Source organism: Canis lupus, chromosome 1 (genome assembly GCF_003254725.2).
Source record: "Canis lupus dingo isolate Sandy chromosome 1, ASM325472v2, whole genome shotgun sequence".
In the NCBI taxonomy this organism is placed as follows: Eukaryota; Metazoa; Chordata; class Mammalia; order Carnivora; family Canidae; genus Canis; species Canis lupus.
The window spans coordinates 103,562,849-103,583,132 of NC_064243.1; the positions used below are offsets into that span (position 1 = coordinate 103,562,849).

Here is a 20,284-nt window from a genome sequence, read left to right on the forward strand (position 1 = left end):
TTTACCCCGCAGTCCCTTTCTGTGCCCACGAAAAGAGAAAACAGCAGGCCCCTGCAAGTAAGGTTCTTAATGCTTCTACCTGGAAGAGGTTGGCTCACATTTGCCCACATTGCAGGGTTGCTTGCTCAGGGGCCGTCTCCCAGAGCAGGTGCCCTATCCAAGTCCCATGCCAACAGAGAGGAGGTCTAATCCTCCCACCCACGAGGAGGGCCAGTAGCTAGTTGGATAATAATCCAAGGGACCAGGGGCAGGGGAGAGGCAAGGGAAACAGCAGGAAAGATGAAGCAGGGAGTGTCCTCTTGGCCAGGGGAGCCGGGAAGAGGGAGCAGAAGTGAAAGTCTTTCTCATGGTGGAATGGCTCCTGGGATTTCCTAATGTGACCAACTTCCTCTTCTGGGAAGGGGAACACCCACTGGCGCGTTGCGGGGCTGGGCAGGCGCCACCCGAGGGTGAGGAAGCTCTATTTCGCCACCAGGGCTTTCCTGTCCGGCTGCTGCAGCCTCGCGCGGAGGCCTGCGGTGGGCATGCGGGGCCGGGGCCGGGGTCGGGGCCGGGGCAGGGGCCGGGACGCTGGCACCGCGGGCACACCCTAGGCTCCGCTTCCGCCCTGCGGGGTGCACGGCGCCCCCATGCCCCGCGCCCCGCCCAGCAGCGGCCTCTGTCGCCTCTCGGCCTACTTGGAAGAGCTGGAGGCGGTGGAGCTGAAGAAGTTCAAGCTGTTCCTGGGCACCGAGGCGGAGGCGGGCCGGATCCCCTGGGGGCGGCTGGAGGCGGCGGGGCCCCTGGACACGGCGCAGCTGCTGGTGGCACACTGCGGGCCCCACGCGGCCTGGCCGCTGGCGCTGGGCCTCTTCCAGCGCATCAACCGGCGGGACCTGTGGGAGAAGGGCCGGAGAGAGGAGCCGGTGAGGGGTAAGGAGCCGCCGGCCGCCCGGCCCTGCGGGGGCCACCACCGCGCGCACGAACCCCGAACCCCGAACCCCGAACCCCGGTGCTAGCTGCTGCCCTTGCCCCCAGAACTGCCGCTTCGCCACCCACCCTGGAGGCACTTCGTCGGGCGCCGGTGCTGTCCTCCCGCACTGGGCCTGGCCCTCGCCCTCGCCCTCACCCACCCGGGCTGCCTTCTGCTGCGCCCCGATCTCTCCCTGCTCCCCCTGATCTCTCCTACTGTGTCTTCTGTGCCGTGAGAGAATCACGATGCTGCTAACACCGACCCCCTCCTCTAACGCGGCGTCCACTGTAAAGAATGCCTCGCTCGGCGTCTTAAGTGCTGTGTGACCCACATTGTAATGATCACACCTGTTCTAGAGGTAAGACAACTCAGAGGCTCAGGACGCCTGGGTGGCTCAGTGGTTGAGCATCTACCTGAAAGACCCTGGTTTGTAGCATTTGCTAATTTCCAAGGTCTAAATACTCCAGGAAGAGCTGATTTGATATTACCAACGTGGTGTAGACTTGCTTGTAATCATAGAAATTTAGCGGCATAATCTCTTGTCCTGGTGAGGTGTGATGACAAGAGGCCTCCTTAGGCCGGGTTCCAGGTGGCTCCTTCTCTCCTCTCTCCATCCTCAGATAGCACTGGAGAGGCATCCGACTGTGGGAGTATGAGACTGCCTTACATCTTTATTCAAGAGCCCATAAGAGAATCAAAGTGCGGCATGCCTGGGTGGCTCAGCAGTTGAGCATTTGCCTTTGGCTCAGGGTGTGATCCTGGAGACCTGGGATCATCAAGTCCCGCATCGGGCTCCCTGTGTGGAGCCTGCTTCTCCCTCTACCTGTGTCTCTGCCTCTTTCTCTCGTTCTCTATGTCTATCGTGAATAAATAAATAAAATCTTTAAAAAATTAAAAAAAAAAAGAAGAAGTAGAATCATAGAGTATCTTTTTGTGACTGGCTTATTTCACATAGCATGATGTTTTCAGGATTCATCCACGTTGTAGCATATGTCAGTGTTTTCTTCCTCTTTAAGGCTGAATAATATTCCATCATGTGGAATACATACACTAATATATATATATTACATTTTAATTCGTTCATCTCTCTCTCTTTTTTAAAGATTTATTTACTTATTTATTTATTAGACACAGAGAGAGAGAGGCAGAGACATAGGCAGAGGGAGAAGCAGGTTCCCTGCAGGGAGCCCGATGCACGACTCAATCCCAGGACCCCAGGATCATGACTTGAGCTGAGGCAGCCGCTCAACCACTGAACCACTCAGGTGCCCTATCTCTCTCTTTTTTAAAGATTTTATTTATTTGAGAGAAACAGAGAGAGCACGAATATGGGGGGAGGGTCAGAGGGAGAGGGAGAAGCAACTCCACCTAATAGGGAGCCCCACATGGGACTCGATCCCAGGACCCTGGGATCATGACCTGTGCCAAAGGCAGACATAAAACCAACTGAGCCACCAGATCCCTCAATTCATTCATCTCTTGATGAGCATCTGAGTTGCTTCTACCTTTTTGTTATTGTAAATAATGCTGTTGTTAACACAGATGTACAACTATCTCTTCGAGTTTTGCTTTCAATTATTCTGAATATATACTTGGAAGTGAAATTGCTGGATCTACTAGTAATTCTATTTTATTTTTTTTAAGATTTTATTTATTTATGCATGAGAGACCAGAGAGAGAGAGGCAGAGACACAGGCAGAGGGAGAAGCAGGTTCCATGCAGGGAGCCTGATGTGGGACTCGATCCTGAGTCTCCAAGATCACGCCCTGGGCTGAAGGCGGCACCAAACCACTGAGCCACCGGGGCTGCCCCAGTAATTCTATTTTAATATTTTAAGGAGCAGTGTTTTCCATAGTGGCTGCACCGTTTTACATTCCCACCACGGAAGCACAAGGAGTCCAATTTTCCTACAACCCCCACCAACACTTGTTATCTGCAGGTTTGGGGGCTTTTTCTTCATGGAAAAAAAAAAAAAGAAAGAAAGAAAACAAAACGAAAACCAATAACTCTATGCCCGACGTGGGGCTTGAACTTATCACCCTGAGATCAGGAGTCCCGTGCTCCACCAACTGAGCCAGCCAGGTGCCCCCTCTGTTATGTTTGTGGTCTACTTCTGCTAGGAAGACTAGCCAAGTGGGGAGCCTGTCCCACCAGGTCGGAGCATACCTGCCAGAGCACTGGAACTCACAGGTAGGCTTGCACTTTAGGGTTCTGTGAAGCTCAAAGATGTCCAGGAAGCACTTGGGATTTTTGACCTTACAGTGCATCCACAGAAAAGCCTTTCCTGGTCACCCAAACTAAAATACTACTTTCAACCGCTCTGTCACGTACACTTGTTTATTTTAGACACAACTTTCATCATTATCTGAAGTTATACAAAGTGTTTATTATTTTTAGAAATTCAACTCCCCATGCCAAAAGTATGTAAGGTCCACGGAGCAGAGACCTTGTTTATTGCTGTGTTTCCAATGCAAGCAAAATTTGCCTGGATAACACTGGTGCCAGTGATGCTTGGAGAGGTGGGTGAATGAGACCTGACCAAGGACTGGAGGGAGGAAATTCAAGCTAACTCACAACTTCCTGCCTGAGGGGATTTCTTGGATGGACAGAGGTGCCAATCACCATGATGTGTACCCAGGAAGGAGAGTGGGTTATGATGAACAAGTGTTTTCAGCAGTGCTGCATGTGAGGTGACTGCCAATCATTCGGGGTGTGGGTGGGCAGACAGTTATCAGTGTAGACTGTTTGATGTAATAGTAACTAATATGTTTTAAATTGCCATATAAGTTATATTCATTTCAGGTGTGCAAAGTAGCTATTATTATTGAGAGCTAGCCAGGTATATGCTAGCTGATCTCCTAAAATGTCTCTTCCAGATACTCCATCTGGTGACCCATCCTCACCGGGGAGCCAGTCAGCATGTTCTCTGGAAGTCTTTCCTGGAGCTCTAAGAAGAGGTGAGCCATGAGCCATGTATCTTGCAGACTGCACAAGGCTACACACACCAGACTATTCAACAGAGTAGATCAAGCAAAAATATATATCTATATATTTATTTAATGTTTGCCTATAACAAGAGATCTTGACCTGGGTGGTTGCAGAGTTTATGTAACAGATTAACAACACTGTCAAAGCCCCAACTTCTTGCTATTTCATTTGTCCTAAGACTTGTCACCTCATGGTTGCACGATGGCAACCAAACCATGCAAGTGACTTCCAAGCAGGGGAGAAAAGAGAAACAAAAAGGCTTTCTTCCTCAAGAGAGAATCATTTTATTCAGGAATAAAATCCTTTCAATAAGCTTACTCCTTCCCAGTGGTCATCTCTGTGTACCTCATTGGTCAGGACTGGGGCACATTCCCAGACCAGCCGCTGGCAACAAGGAATGAGATTGCTCACGAATGGTTTAGCCAAACTGTTCTTCATCCTCTGGGGCTTATGAAAGGACAGCATTCACTGGAATCAAGGGATCAGCACCCATTACCTTAATAGAATCAGGATTGTTGGCAAAGAAGAAATGACTGTGGGCTGCTGGAAAGACAGCACCACTGTTAACTATAATACAAATAATTCTGGACACCTTTCAAGGCATCTTAATGCACTGGGTATAGCACACGGTCAATATATGGTAACTCCATCTTTATTCTCATCATTATGTTAAGCTTTTCTAGTTTCCAAATATTCCCTGTGTCTCAAAATAAGAACACTTTCTCTACAGGAAAAGACTGGGATCCCTGGGTGGCGCAGCGGTTTGGCGCCTGCCTTTGGCCCAGGGCGTGATCCTGGAGACCCTGGATCGAATCCCACGTCAGGCTCCCGGTGCATGGAGCCTGCTTCTCCCTCTGCCTGTGTCTCTGCCTCTCTCTCTCTCTCTCTCTGTGACTATCATAAATAAATAAAAATTTAAAAAAAAAATAAGATCTTTAAAAAAAAAAAAAAAGAAAAGACTAAGACTTTCACAAAATCCAAATATTACTGTCCCAATTATCTTTGTTCAACTGAAAAATGCTTTCTACATGAAATAGAATCACAGTTGACAAAAGAGAAGTACAATTGACATATTTATGAACCTAGTATTAGTATTTATCAATACACATTAAGGGAGCTAATAAAATAATTTTATCAACCAATGAATGGATAAACAGAATATACACACAATGGAATATTATTCAGACTCAAAAAGGAATGAAATTCTGATAATTGCTACAGCATGGGCATACTTTGAAAACATGATGCTAAAAAAAAAAAAAAAAAACATGATGCTAAGTCAAATGCGCCAACATAAAAAGACAGATACGGTGTGATTCCTCTTACATGAGGTACCTAAAGTAGACGTGAGACAGAAAGTGGAACAGTGGCTGCCAGGGGCTGGGTAGGGGAAGGAATAAGGAGTTAGTGCTTCGTAGGCATACAGTTTCTGTTGAGGATGAGGAAAGTTCTGGAAATGGATAGTGGTGATGATTACATAGCTTTGTGAATGCACATGATGTCACCAAATCCATCAAACACTTAAAAATGGTAAAAATGCTAAGTTTTATGTTACATATATTTTACTATAATTAAAAATAAAAGAGTACATGCATTCCTTTCGAGAGAGTGCTGGGCTCAAATTTAGATCTCTTTTTTAACCTTCCTTTGGCCAGATTTTTTTTTTTAAGATTTTATTTATTTATTCACCAGAGACACACAGAGAGAGGGGGATATATGCAGAGGGAGAAGCAGTTTCCCTGCAGGCAGCCTGATGTGAGACTTGATCCTGGAACTTCAGGATCATGTCCTGAGACGAAGGCAGATGCTCAGCTGATGAACCACCCAGGTGTCCCCCTTTGGTCAGATATTACGGGCCTCTGGTGACATCCAAATACAAAAGGATACATTTTTGTCTGGACCAGGGTTCCTCCACCTGGGCACCATTGGCAATTTGGGCTGGATCATTCTTTATTGTGGGGTGTCCTGGGCACTGTAGGATGTTGAATAGCATCCCTGGCCTCCACCCACTAGATGGTAGTAGCCTGCCCTTCACCCCTATTTGTTACAGCCAAAAATATCTCCAGACCTCACCAGAACTGCCCTGGGGGACATGTGTGTAAACACAATCACCTTGGTGAGCACTGCTGTTCTAGATTATGCATTCGCTTCTATACCAAGTAGATTTCCCTAAGAGACTTTAAGCACAGGACTTATAGAACCAGTAAGTTCTCTAAACTGCTTTCTCAAACTTTTTTTTTTTTTTAAGATTTAATTTATTCATGAGAGACACAGAGAGAGGTACAGACATAGGCAGAGGGAGAAGCAGGATCCCTATGTGGAGCCCTATGCGGGACTCAATCCGGGGACTCTGGGATCACAAACCCAAGCCAAAGGCAGATGCTCAACCACTGAGCCACCCAGGTGCCCTGCCTTCTCACACTTAAATGTGCATGCAAATCACAAAGCAGTCTTGTTAGAAATGCGGTTTCTGATTCAGTAGGTGGGGAGTGGGGCTCACTTTTGCATTTCCCACCAGCTCCTTGTGAGCCCACATGGGATTTCAGTGTCTCTTCACCGGGAGGACCCAAGTGAACCAGTGGCAGAGACTGACACATTCCTCTAGGTGCCCTTATGGTCTTCCAGCAGCTCCTGGGCGTGGGCCCCCGTTTGAGTAGCAAGAATAGTGCCTCAGGACAGTCCTCATGTTAGTACCTCTGCTTCTCAAGTAAAGGGAAGATCTTTATAGAGAAATACCAAGGTTCCCAGGCTCCATCCAGAAAACTGTCCCAAGGATATTGCAGAACAAATAGACACTAGACTGAGGTTTGCTTTAACTCATGAATCCGTGCACGATTGCTGACGAGTCTCCCACGGACCCCTCATTCCTCTCCGTTAGATCCCCGGGAAACGTACAGGGACTATGTTCGCAGGAAGTTCCGGCTGATGGAAGACCGCAACGCACGCCTAGGAGAATGCGTCAACCTCAGCCACAGGTACACCCGCCTCCTCCTGGTGAAGGAACACTCAAATCCCATGTGGGCCCAGCAGAAGCTTCTGGACACAGGCTGGGGGCAGGCGAGAACCGTGGGGCACCAGGCCAGCTTCATCCAGATGGAGACCCTCTTCGAGCCCGACGAGGAGCGCCCCGAGCCGCCGCGCACCGTGGTCCTGCAGGGAGCAGCGGGGATGGGCAAGTCCATGCTGGCCCACAAGGTGATGCTGGACTGGGCCGACGGGAGGCTCTTCCAGGACAGGTTTGATTACCTCTTCTACATCAACTGCAGGAAGATGAACCAGAGCACTGCGGAGCAGAGCGCCCAGGATCTCATCTCCAGTTGCTGGCCTGAGCCCAGCGTACCCCTCCAGGAGCTTGTCCGAGTCCCTGAGCGCCTCCTCTTCATCATTGATGGCTTCCATGAGCTAAAGCCTTCTTTCCACGACCCTCAGGGCCCCTGGTGCCTCTGCTGGGAGGAGAAACGGCCCACAGAGCTTCTTCTCAGCAGCCTGATTCGGAAGAAGCTGCTGCCTGAGCTGTCTGTGCTCATCACCATCAGGCCCACGGCTTTGGAGAAACTCCACCGCTTGCTGGAGCACCCCAGGCATGTGGAGATCCTGGGCTTCTCTGAGGCAGAAAGGAAGGAGTACTTCTATAAGTATTTCCACAATGCAGAGCAGGCCGGTCAAGTCTTCAATTTCATCAGGGACAATGAGCCCCTCTTCACTCTATGCTTTGTCCCCATGGTGTGCTGGGTGGTTTGTACCTGCCTCAAGCAGCAGTTGGAGGATGGGGGGCTTCTAAGACAGACATCCAGGACCACCACAGCAGTGTACATGCTCTACCTCTTGAGTCTGATGCAGCCCAAGCCAGGGAGCCCAATCCTCCAGTCCCCACCCAACCAGAGAGGGCTGTGCTCTTTGGCGGCAGATGGCCTCTGGAATCAGAAAATCCTATTTGAGGAGCAGGACCTCCGGAAGCATGGCCTAGATGGGGCAGATGTCTCTTCCTTCCTCAACATGAACATCTTCCAGAAGGATATCAACTGTGAAAAGTTCTACAGCTTCATCCACTTGAGCTTCCAGGAATTCTTTGCTGCCATGTACTATATCCTGGATCTTGGGGAGAGCAGGTCCAGCCCAGAGCACAATGTGACGAGGCTGTTAGCTGAGTACGAGTTTTCAGAAAGGAGCTTCTTGGCACTGACTGTCCGTTTCCTGTTTGGACTCCTGAATGAGGAGACAAGGAGCTACCTGGAGAAGAGTCTTTGCTGGAAGGTCTCACCTCACGTTAAGGTGGAGCTGCTGGAGTGGATCCAAAGGAAAGCTCAGAGTGAGGGTTCCACTCTGCAGCAGGGCTCCTTGGAGCTCTTCAGCTGTCTGTATGAGATCCAGGAGGAGGATTTCATCCAACAGGCCCTGAGCCCCTTCCAAGTGGTCGTGGTCAACAACATTGCCACCAAGATGGAGCACATGATTTCCTCCTTTTGTGTGAAGAACTGTAGGAGTGCCCTGGTGCTGCACTTGCATGGGGCTGCCTACAGCCCAGATGAAGATGATGGGGGGAGATGGGCTTCAGGGCCCCAGATACTACCGACACAGATGTAAGTACTCAACAGGGCTCACTTTCCAAGTTTCTGCTCTCCACCGTGTTCATATTCTCAACTGGGGTTGATTTTGCCCCCACCCCAGAAGATATTGGCAATATCTAGAGATATGTTGAGTTTTCATAAGGAGGAGATGGGGGGCACTATGGCTTTTAGAGGGCTAGGCCAGGGTTTCTGCAAAGATACCCCACAGTGCCCAGGATGGCCTCCCACAATAGATGATGGTCTGGCCCCCAAATGTCAACATTGTCCAGGTTAGTGTCCTGCGTTTAAACAGTACTCATTTGGACTAAACTGGGGCTATGGTCAAGGAAATTGTATCCAGCCAACAAATATTATCAAGGGTGCTTTTCTAGAGTGCATAGTGTGACCAGGCACCTGCCAGCACAGACATCCTAATGGGAAGAGAGAGAGACAAGGAACAGTAAATAAATAAACAAGCAAACCAGAAAAAAAAAAAAAAAAAAAAAAAAAGCTCATTTAGGTAATTTTAGGAGGAGAGAACTATTACAATGAAAATAAAACAGGGTGCAGTAAGAGACAATGATATGGAGGGTTGGGTGGTATCAAGAGGAGATAGAGGAAGGAATCTTTGAGGAAGTGACTCTTTTGGCTTTTTGGCTAAGACTGTGTTGGTTTGGGTTCCCCAAGGAGTCATCTTAGATGCAAAAATTTGAATGTAAGTAACATCCAGAAGAAGAAAATCGTCCTTTTTCTTTCTACCCTCTTAGATCTTGTACGGAGGCCTGTAAATTAAACTGAAAAGGGGGTTGAGCGTCTGCCTTCAGCCCAGGGCCTGATCCTGGAGACCCGGGATTGAGTCCCATGTCAGGCTCCCTGCATGGAGCCTGCTTCTCCTTCGCCTGTGTCTCTGCCTCTCTCTCTCTGTCTCTCATGAATAAATAAATAAAATCTTTTAAAAATTAAAAAAAAAATAAAAAATAAACTGAAAAAGAGACAGATTAACAGAGAAAAACAAAGATGTTATTAGATCTTTCTTAGTTCTGGGGTGCCTGGTTGGTTCAGTCGGTAGAGCATGCAACTTTTTGATCTCAGGGTCATGCATTCAAGCCCCACATTGGGCATTAAAAAAAAGGAGTTTATTAATTCATCTGCACTTGTACCTGGGAATCCCCAGAGATGAGTAACTCAAAGGGATGGTTAGAACCTGGGCTTTTATAGCATTCTAACAGAAGAACAGTATATTTTTTTAGAGCATCGGCAAGACAAAAGAAAGGGACACTGGGTTTCTAGGGAGGTTAGTTGTGAGAAGGCAGAAATATGGGGGAAACTAATGGGCTGAGGTGTGTTTGTGCAGGTCTGTCTTAGAGCTGTAGTGGGAGAAAATTTTCTTCTCTCTTTGGGTCTCTGGCTGGGCCTAAGAATTAAATTGACAGGGGCATCTGGGTGGCTTAGGGGTTGAGTGTCTGCCTTCAGCTCAGAATGTGATCCTAGGGTCCTGGGATCAAGTGCCGCATCAGGCTGCCTAGGGGGAACCCGCTTCTCCCTCTGCCTGTGTCTCTGCCTCTCTCTGTGTGTCTCATAAATAAATAAAATCTTTAAAAAATTTTTAAATTGGCCTATGATAAACAAACAAACAAACAAACAAACTGACATGATAGATTCACAGGAGAAAACCAGGCACATTTTATTGAATTTTCACATGTCCTTGGAGCTCGTACCAGAGCAGGAAGCACTTAAACATTTTGATTAAAAAACAATCAGCCTGTAAAGAATTGACAGGCCACCTAAGAACATATCAGGCTGAATTTTGAATTAGCATATAATGCCATTAACAGAGCTACATTAAAGTATCTCTGACATTAGGGATCCCTGGAAGCTCAGCGGGTTAGAGCCTGCCTTTGGCCCAGGGTATGACCCTGGAGTCCCAGGATTGAGTCCCACATTGGGCTCCCTGCATGGAGCCTGCTTCTGTTCTCTCTCTCTCTCTCTCTCCCTCTGTGTCTCTCATGAATAAATAAATAAAGTCTTTAAAATAAAGTATCTCTGAAATTAGAGGCACCTGGGTAGCTTAGTTGGTTAAGCATCCGACTCTTGATTTCGGCTCAGGTCATCATCTCAAGGTCCTGGGATTGAACCTCATGTTGGGCTCCCCACTCTGTGAGGAGTCTGCTTATCTCTCTCTCATTCTGCTCCTCCCCCACCTCCCTCCCTCTCCCCCCTCATAAATAAATAAATAAATCTTTTAAGAAAAATAAATAAAAGATCTCTGAAATTAGGGGCACCTGGCTGGCTCAGTCAGTGGAACATGTGACTCTTGATCTTGGGGTCATGACTTTGAGCCCCACATTGGGCATAGTTTACTTAAAAAAAAAAAAGAATTGACAAGACAAAGGGCTTTGAGGTCGGGGGACAGTACATGGTGAACAAATAACGAGGTTGTTTATATAGACTTCTTGGCCTGGAATTCACTCCCTAGTGATCAGGATGCCTCCCTTTCTTCTGGGACAGGAAGGAGACCCTTCACATGGGAGATTGACCCGTTCTCAGGGAAGAAGCGCCAGATGGTGGTGGGGTAGGGGGTCAGTGATCATCCTGCCTCTGCCACTTTCTCAGACTCCTTCAGCTCAAGACATTTAAGAAGCCATCTCTTGGGCTAGTGTGTTCTGAACCCCTCTGGCACAAAATTTCCATCTTCATGGCCATAAAACTTCCCCAGGAGAGGGGATTTGTAGCATCCCTCACTTTCAGGTAACAGAAGTTCTGGAAAGGCTTCTTTCTGCACCTCGGTTGCCTTTTATTGTTGTTGTTGTTGTTGTTGTTGTTGTTGTTGTTGTTTTTTAAAGGTTTTTATTTCTTTATTCATGAGAGACACAGAGAGAGGTAGAGACATAGGCAGAGGGAGAAGCAAGTTCCCCACAGGGAGCCTGATGTGGGACTTGATCCCAGGACCCCGGGATCACGACCTGAGGTCAAGGCAGACACTGAACCACTAAGTCACCTAGGTGCCCTCCTTTGCCTTAAACTCAAAATAATCCTTATGCCATCGTGGCATATTTGGAGATGTCAGATTCTGGCCGCACAGAGCACTTTCTTTGGGAGATAATCCCAGAAAGTAGAGAAGACAAGGAAGGAAGGCAGCCAACAGAGAGAACATCATCCGGCTGGTCACTAATGGGACCCAGAGGTACTTCCCACCCGCTCCTCGAGACAGGGGAGCAGGGGTCTTGAGTTGTACATGAGTCAGGTTGGGGCATTGGCCCCCAGGGTCTCCCAGGCCACTAATGTCAGCTTTTGACCTCAGTGAGGAGGTGACTCAGTCATGTGAAAATTTAGGAAGGAGAGGCATCCTAGGGCCAGGGGTACAGGCAGTAGGGACAGGATGCATGGACATCCCACTCTGACTGGAGGCTCATTTCCAGTTACCACTCTGCCTGGCTCTTCACGACTCTTCGTCCCACGTGGAGGCACAATTCTGGTAACCAGGTTCCTCTCAGACCTAGTTGCCGTTAATGTGCACTAAATGTGGGGCCATGTACCCAGGACTTTCAGCTACCATGCTCCAGGATGCAAGAGGGGAGTGAAGATCAGTAGCCTGGGGTTTGATCCTGACTCTGCTGCTCACTAGCTGTGTGGCTTTGCCCATCACCTCTGTTCATCAAGTCTCAATGTTTCTGTGCAGAAAATGGAATTTCAACTCCTACCTTTTGGGGTTCATTGTGAAGGCTCAACACTGAGTTGTGTGCAGGGTCAGAAGCCAACAAATATTAGATGTCATTTTTTAGATGACATTTTCATGACTGTGTAGACACTCTAAGTACAATGATTTGTTAGTCCTACAGCTCTATTGTGGTTAAGGTTACATGATGTTATATATATAAATATCACGGGGGACCTGGGCGGCTCAGTGGTTGAGCATCTGCTTTTGGCTCAGGTCGTGATTCCAGGGCCCTGGGATCGAGTCCCACATCAGGGTCCCCACAGGAAGCCTGCTTCTCCCTCTGCCTATGTCTCTGTCTGTCTCTCCCAAATAAATACATAAAGGGATCCCTGGGTGGCCAGTGGTCTAGTGCCTGCCTTCAGCCCAGGGTGTGATCCTGGAGTCCCGGGATCAAGTCCCAGGTCGGGCTCCCTGCATGGAGCCTGCTTCTCCCTCTGCCTATATCTCTGCCCCTCTCTCTCTCTCTGTCTCTCATGAATAAATAAATAAAATATTTTTTAAAATAATAATAATAAATTTTAAAAATAAATAAAGTAAAAAAATAACACACATAAGTGGAGAAAACAGTATTTACTGATAATCTCCCCTTTGAGCTCATCATGTAGCCTTACCACGTAGCTACATTTGGCCATAAATTGACCTATCACCCTCTACTCTTTTTTTTTTTTTTAAGATTTTATGTATTTATTCATGAAAGACACACACACACACACACACACACACACAGAGGCAGAAGCAGGCTCCATGCACGAAGCCAGATGTGGGACTCGATCCCAGGACTCCAGGATCACTCCCTGAGCCAAAAGCAGATGCTCAACCACTGAGCAACCCAGGTGTCCCTATCACCCTCTACTCTTGCTTTTCTCTCTTTCTCTCTCAAACATTTTATTTTTTATTTTTTTATTTTAATTTTTTTTAAAGTTTTAATTATTTATTCATGAGAGACACAGAGAGAGAGAGGCAGGGACACAGGCAGCGGGAGAAGCAGGCTCCATGCAGGGAGCCCGACGCGGGACTCGATCCCAGGACTCCAGGACCACACCCTGGGCTCTAAAGGCAGGAGCTCAACTGCTGAGCCCTCAAACATTTTATTTTTTAAAAAATTTAATTTACATTCAATTAATTAACATATAATGCTTTAATGGTGTCAGAGGTAGAGGTCAGCGATTCATTGGTCTTACTCTTTCAAATATTTATTTTTAAAGATTTTATTTATTCATGATAGACATACATGCACACACACACACACACACACACACACACACACACACACACAGGGGCAGAGACACAGGCAGAGGGAGAAGCAGGTTTCACGCAGAAAACCTGATGCAGGACTCGATCCCGGAACTCCAGGATCACGCCCTGGGCTAAAGGTAGGTGCTAAACCGCTGAGCCACCCAGGGATCCCTTCTCTCAAATATTTTAAATTTTTTTTTAATTTTTATTTATTTATGATAGTCACAGAGAGAGAGAGAGAGAGGCAGAGACACAGGCAGAGGGAGAAGCAGGCTCCATGCACCGGGAGCCCGATGTGGGATTCGATCCCGGGTCTCCAGGATCGCGCCCTGGGCCAAAGGCAGGCGCCAAACCGCTGCGCCACCCAGGGATCCCCTCTCTCAAATATTTTAAAGCAAATCTGAGTAAAGTCATTTCACCCACATGGCACCAGATACTCACCTACTGCTGAACTAAATCGTTCAACATTGATCCCTAACAGAGAAGGATGTTGTTTCCCCATGAGCACCGTGGCTTCACCCCAGCTAACAGTTTCCTAACATCTGATACCCAGTCCATACCTGCATACAGGTGCACCCAGGTATCTCTATCAGCACTGCTGTGTTCCAGCCAGCATCCAAGCCCTGTGCACACATGCTATTTTCTTGATACATCTCGTAATCTCTCTCTCTCTCTCTCTCTTTCTCTCTCTCTTTTCTACAGTAGCTCCATTCTGACTCTTTGTTCCATGACCATGTCTTGTTGGAGGAGCTGGGCATTTGTCTTTAGTATGTGATCACCTTTGCTAGTGGTCAGTATTTTCAGCTTCATGCACCAGGCAGCTACTTTCTTTTGCAAATACTACATTCTGCCTTCGGAGCAGTAAGCAACGTAGAAAAACACCTTGCCTAGTGGGCATGCTTGTGTTCCAATAGAACCATTTAGGCAGATCAGGCTCCAAGGCTGTGGTTAGCCCACCCCCACCCAAGGACACCCACAGGCAGGCTAAGTGCTCCGTCCTATTTCCAGTCTCCTGAGGGACATTCAGATGATAAAATAAAGATGACAGGGGCTTCTGGAGGGTTCAGTTGGTAGAGTGTGCAACTCTTGATTTCAGCGTTGGGAGTTCAAGCCTTGCATTGGGCGTGGGGCCTACTTTAAAAATGTAAAAAATAAAGATGACAAGATGCTTCATAAATTGTGAGGTGACACATGATTCCCCACATAATCATTGTACAGTGGTTGGTTTGACTAGGCTTTGTCCTGTCTCTCCTTCTTGCAGACCCGAGAAGAACGTTTTGCCAGATGCCTACAGCAAACAGCTTGCTGCCGCTCTGAGCACCAACCCGAACCTGACAGAGCTGGTTTTGTACCGCAGTGCGTTGGGCAGCCGGGGGGTGAGGCTGCTGTGTCAGGGGCTCAGACACCCCAGCTGCAAACTTCAGAACCTGAGGTGAGTCCAGGCGAGTCTGCACTCTGTCCTCAGGGGGCTCTGTCAGAAGGAATATATAGTGGTGTGTGCTCCTGCTGGCACACTCTGGGTTTCCAGGGGTTAGGATTTTAGGGTATGAATTTAGCGGGGGACACGACCCAGCCCACAGCAGAAGCAGTACAAGTGCCAGCGTCATTACCTCCCACTTTTCTTATTTTAGCTCCTTCTTTCCAGGCTTCCTATTTCCAATTACACTACCTGAGTTGAAAGTTGAGTACACAAAGTCGTAGTAATTAAAACAGTCCAGTGCCAGGAGCTCCTGGCTGGCTCAGTTGAGGAGTGTGCGACTCTTAATCTCGGGGTCCTGAGTTCGAGCCCCACATTGGGAGACATAGATTACTTAAAAAACAAAACGGGGACACTTGGGTGGCTCAGTGGTTGAGGGTCTGCCTTTGGCTCAGGACATGACTCCGGGGTCCTGGGATCGAGTCCCACATTGGGCTCCCCACAGGGAGCCTGCTTCTTCCTCTGCCTGTGTCTCTGCCTCTCTCTCTGGGTCTCTCATAAATAAATAGATAAAATCTTAAAAAAAATTATAAAAAGAAACAGACAAGAAGTTAAGATGGTAAATGCTACGTTATGCATATTTTACCACGCTGTTATCAAACATGGCAATATGAAGGCACAGCTTGTAGGAATTAGATGGCACCCAGCTGAGGGAACCGAGAGTGTCTGAATCCTGACCCAGAACACAGTGCCGTTCCCTTAGCCCATCCTGCAGGGCAGACACAGGGATAGGGATCCGGATCGGGGCCCAGTAAAGCAAGCTACCGTTTTGTGAGCAGCACGTGGGCCCGATCCCAAAGAAATAATAATAAATAATACCATTCTTTCTTGACTTCGTGCCACGTGCAAGGAGCCATGCCAAGAACTTACATTACATATGTCTCCAGTTAATTCGGGTCAATGCCATCAGCCCCACTCTGGTGCAGCTCAGAGGGAGAGACACACACACAGTGATGAGCAAGCTTCTGCGTGGCCCTGGCAGGAGGCGTGTGGCCCAAGCAGGTGCCTTGGGACCTGCTGGCTACTCAGAGTCTCCTTCTCCAAGTGAAGGGGTAAGCCCCCTCCCCCCGCAGAGCCAGCAGGAGAGGCCTCAAATTCCTCTCTAAAGGCACCTCTGTGATAGCGCTCCCGTGCTAAAGCACCAAGACACCTTATGTTATTCTTGTTGCTTTTATTTTTTTATTGATACATCATTGACATGCTGGATGTCAAAACATGCAGTGGTGTTTTTCTCTTTGTTTTTTTTTTTTTTTTAATTTTATTTTTTTATCCATGAGACACACAGAAGAGAGAGGCTGGGACACAGGCAGAGGGAGAAGCAGGGTCCCTGCAAGAAGCTCTATGTGGGACTCGATTCCAGGACCTCGGGATCGTGCCCTGAGCCAAAGGCAGACGCTCCATCACTAAGCCACCCAGGGGACCCTCAGTGGTGTTTTTTCTTTAGGGTAGGCACAGGCTTGAGCAAATGTATCTGCTAACTCCAGAACATTTTCATCACAGCAGAAACAGCCTATCCCTTAGCTGTCCACCCTGCTCCACTCCCCCACCGTCCACTCCCCCACCGTCCCCCCTCCACCACCGTCCCCCCTCCACTCCCCCACCGTCACCCCTCCCCCACCGTCCACTCCCCCACCGTCCACTCCCCCACCGTCCCCCCTCCACCACCACCCCTTGCCCCGCCCCGCCCCTGGGCACCCCGTGATCTCCTTTCTTTTACTTCAGAAAGAGGAGAGAATAGGTACAGACCAAAGGAAGGAGGGAGACAAAGGGTGAGGGGCAGAACCCACAGAGCGCCCGCCGCCGGTGACCTGGCCCTTCCCCCTCCCTCCCACCCAGCCTGAAGAGGTGCTGCGTGGCCAGCTCCGCCTGCCAGGACCTTGCGGCCGCCCTGATGGCCAATCAGAATCTAAGGAGGATGGACCTGAGCAGCAACAGGCTGGGGCTGCCAGGCCTGAGAGCACTCTGCAAGGGGCTCCGGCATCCCAGATGCAAGCTGCAGGTGATCCAGTGAGTCTACCCAATCCAGACCCTCCTCGGTCTGAGTCTTCTCCCCGGAGGGGCTGGAACAGTCCCACAAGATGCTGCCGACCCCAAATCTCTACCTCTAGGTTAGGGCTGCCCTTAGACCCACAACCTTGGACCCCTTCCCTGGACTCTGCACTTTAGGGAGGGAACCCCTCTGGGGCCTCATCTGACCCATCGGCTTCCATGCTGGGGGTGCATGGGCCACCTGCCCTCCCAGTCCTCGGGCCCTACTTGCCAGCTACACCCGGAGGGGTCAGGATGCTGAGCTCCTGCGAGTTCACGACACCGACACATACTCGTGCTGTCCCCTCTCGCTGCAAGGCCACTCTTGCAGACAAGCCTCCAGTGTCCCCGGGGGTCTCCTTCACTCTCACAGCAAACACGGCGTTTCTGACACTTCGGGTCACCAACGCATGGGGTTTCCCACACAAGCAGCTCAGCCACAGCAGTGGGGTGTCCCACCATACAAGTCCACTTTGCCACCATCTACCTGGAGGTGGCGTCACTTCCCACAGGTGAGGGCTGGGTCCCATCAGACTGCTTCAGAGTCAGTTAGGTATCCTGGTTGTTACCTGGCTTCCAAAGGACCCCTGTCTCGGGTTTAAATAATCTCCTAGGGTGGCTCAGAGCACTCAGGAAAACCTTGCCAGGGATCAGTGTATTATTAAAGGATATGGTAAAGGAGGCAGATGAACAGCCTGAGGAAGAGCTCCATGGGGTGAGGCCTGGGAGGGTCCCAGCCTGGGCACTTCTGACCCATGGAGCTGGGGTGTCACCCTCCTAGCCTGGACCCTGGACGGGTTCACCAGCTGGAAGCTCCAAACCATGTATGGTCTTGCGGTTTTATGGAGCCTTCCTCTTGTGGCCTCTGTTTCATTAACTCCATTTCTGGCCCCTTGCCTTTTGGAAGAGGGTAGGGGGCAGGGCTGAACGTTCCCAGCCTTTCATTCTGGCATTGTCTCTTGGGTGCCCAACCCCATGTGGGAGCCCACCCATTAGAACCAGAGATGCTCTTGGGGTGCCTGGGTGGTCAGTCAGTTAAGCATCTGCCTTCGACTCAGGTTTTGCATGATCCTGGGGTCCTGGGATCAAGTCCGGGTCAGGCTCCCTGTTCCAGGGAAACCTGCTTTTCCCTCTCTCTCTGTCCCTCCCCCTGCCTCATCTCATGCCTCTCTCTCTCTCTCTCTCTCTCTAATAAATAAATGAAGTCTTAGAAAAAAAAAAAAGAAAGAAAAAGGAGGAGAAGAACAACAACAACAACAACAACCAGAGAGATGCTCCTAGCGCTCTGGTCACTTAGGAACAGCAGGGGCTTCAGGAGCCCTGTGTCAGGAAGGAGGGTGTGCAGAGACCAGTACATGTGTTTTCTACCATCTGCCACACCTTATCCTGCTCCTGCCAGTGAACTCCTACTGAGCCTTCCAGAACCATCTCAAACTTCCCAGAGTCTTCCCTGACTGTGCATGGTTTGCCAAACCTGAGCTAGGTGTCCCCTCCACCATGATGGTTTTAATAAACTGGAGCTCAGCATAGGAGCACCTACTGTGTGCCCGGTGTGGTTCTACACCCTGCCTCCTTGGTAAAGTATGTAGTCCTTGCAACAACCTTAGGAAGCAGATGTGATTATTACCCTTATTTTTGAGGCAGCGAACCTGAGGCAGAGCAGCTCGTGACACACGTAATAGACTTCCTGACCACTTGCTAGAGGGTGCAGGGCTCGTGAGCAGCAGAGATGGACATTCCCAGGTCCTGAGCGCTAGAGAACCACCCTGAGCTATGGTGCACTCCTGCCTCAGTGGCATCACCTTCACTGGCTGATACTTGCTTACCCCTCTGTCTCCTTCAGTGGGATACTCCTTGCTGGAAATGATGAAGTCTTCTTCTTCTTCTTCTTCTTCTTCTTCTTCTTCTTCTTCTTCTTCTTCTTCTTCTTCTTCTTCTTTCTCTTCTTCTTCTTCTTCTTCTTCTTCTTCTTCTTCTTCTTCTTCTTCTTCTTCTCTTCTTCTTCTTCTTCTTCTTCTTCTTTCTTTTCTTCTTCTCCTTCTCCTCCTCCTCCTCCTCCTCCTCCTCCTCCTCCTCCTCCTCCCCTTCCTTCTTCTTCTTCTTCTTCTTCTTCTTCTTCTTCTTCTTCTTCTTCTTCTTCTTCTTCTTCTTCTTCTTTTTAATGATTTAGTCTTCTTAATGCCTGAGCTGTAGTGACACGTGTAGGTTTGTGTTGGGTGATTCAAGGGACCAGGGGATGAGCCAGGAGGATAGAGGACAGCAAGAGGCGCCCTCTTCAACATCTGTCTCTTTCCTCCCGAGGTTGAGGAAGTGTCAGCTGGAAGCGGAGGCTTGCCAGGAGATTGCCTCCGTGCTCAGCACCAGTCGACATCTGGAGGAGTTGGACCTAACTGGAAATGCTCTGGAGGATTTGGGTCTGAAGCTCTTATGTCAAGGCCTGAGGCACCCAGTCTGTAGACTGCAGATCCTGTGGTGAGTTCTTCATGGGACCAACTTAAAATGCAAGTCTCCTCCTATTGAGGGATGATATAAAAAACACACCATCTGTATACTAATGTTTGTAGCGGCATTATTCACGATAGCCCAAAGGTGGAAACAGCCCAAATGTCCATCAGCAGGTGCATGGGTAAACAAAATATGGCATATACATACTAGGCGATATTATTCTATTTTTTAAAAAATTTGAGGGATCCCTGGGTGGCTTAGCAGTTTGGTGCCTGCCTTTGGCCCAGGGCGTGATCCTGGAGTCCCGGGATCGAGTCCCACATCGGGCTCCCGGCATGGAGCCTCCTTCTCCCTCCTCCTATGTCTCTGCCTCTCTCTCTCTCTCTCTCTCTCTCTCTCTGTCTATCATAAATAAATAAATAAATAAATCTTTAAAAAAATTTTGAAATTCTGACATCATGCCACACGTGGATGAAACTAGAAGATACATATTTTTTAACAGATCAGTATCTTTTTTTTTAAGATTTTATTTATTTATTCATGAGAGACACAGAGAGAGAAAGAGAGGCAGAGACACAGGCAGAGGGAGAAGCAGGCTCCATGCAGGGAGCCCGATGTGGGATTCGATCCCGGGACTCCAGGATCAGGCCCTGGGCTGAAGGCAGCGCTAAACCGCTGAGCCACCTGGGCTGCCCGAACCTGGAAGATATTATGTAAAGTGAAAAGTCAGTCATAAAAGGACAAAGATGTTATGATTCCACTTATATGAGATCCCTACAATAGTGAAATCCAGATGTAAAGTAGAACAGTGGTTGCTGTGGGACTGGGGCAGGAGGGAATGGAGAATTGTACAGTTTGTGTTTGGGACCATGCCAGGTTCCAGACATAGATAG

The 20,284-nt window shown here is 48.8% G+C and overlaps 1 protein-coding gene across 8 annotated transcripts in view; it reads left to right on the top strand.

Moving 5' to 3' along the window:
* Window positions 1-570: 570 nt before the first annotated feature.
* The window catches only part of NLRP12 (NLR family pyrin domain containing 12), a 35,411-nt gene continuing 15,697 nt past the window's right edge, over window positions 571-20,284 (top strand). For 2 of the 8 annotated variants that reach the window (XR_007406718.1, XM_025424028.3), the window contains exons 1-6: window positions 572-912; window positions 3,829-3,909; window positions 6,819-8,520; window positions 14,703-14,873; window positions 16,755-16,925; window positions 19,248-19,418. Coding sequence is in view for 7 of the 8 variants with exons in the window: in XM_025424028.3 (XP_025279813.3) it covers window positions 630-912; window positions 3,829-3,909; window positions 6,819-8,520; window positions 14,703-14,873; window positions 16,755-16,925; window positions 19,248-19,418 (2,579 nt within the window). In the remaining variant the exon portion in view is untranslated. Of the gene's footprint in view, window positions 913-961; window positions 1,311-2,478; window positions 3,643-3,828; window positions 3,910-6,818; window positions 8,521-14,702; window positions 14,874-16,754; window positions 16,926-19,247; window positions 19,419-20,284 lie in introns of those variants that run through there. The other 6 variants (XM_049103271.1, XM_049103211.1, XM_049103154.1 and 3 more) reach the window with 6 other exon arrangements.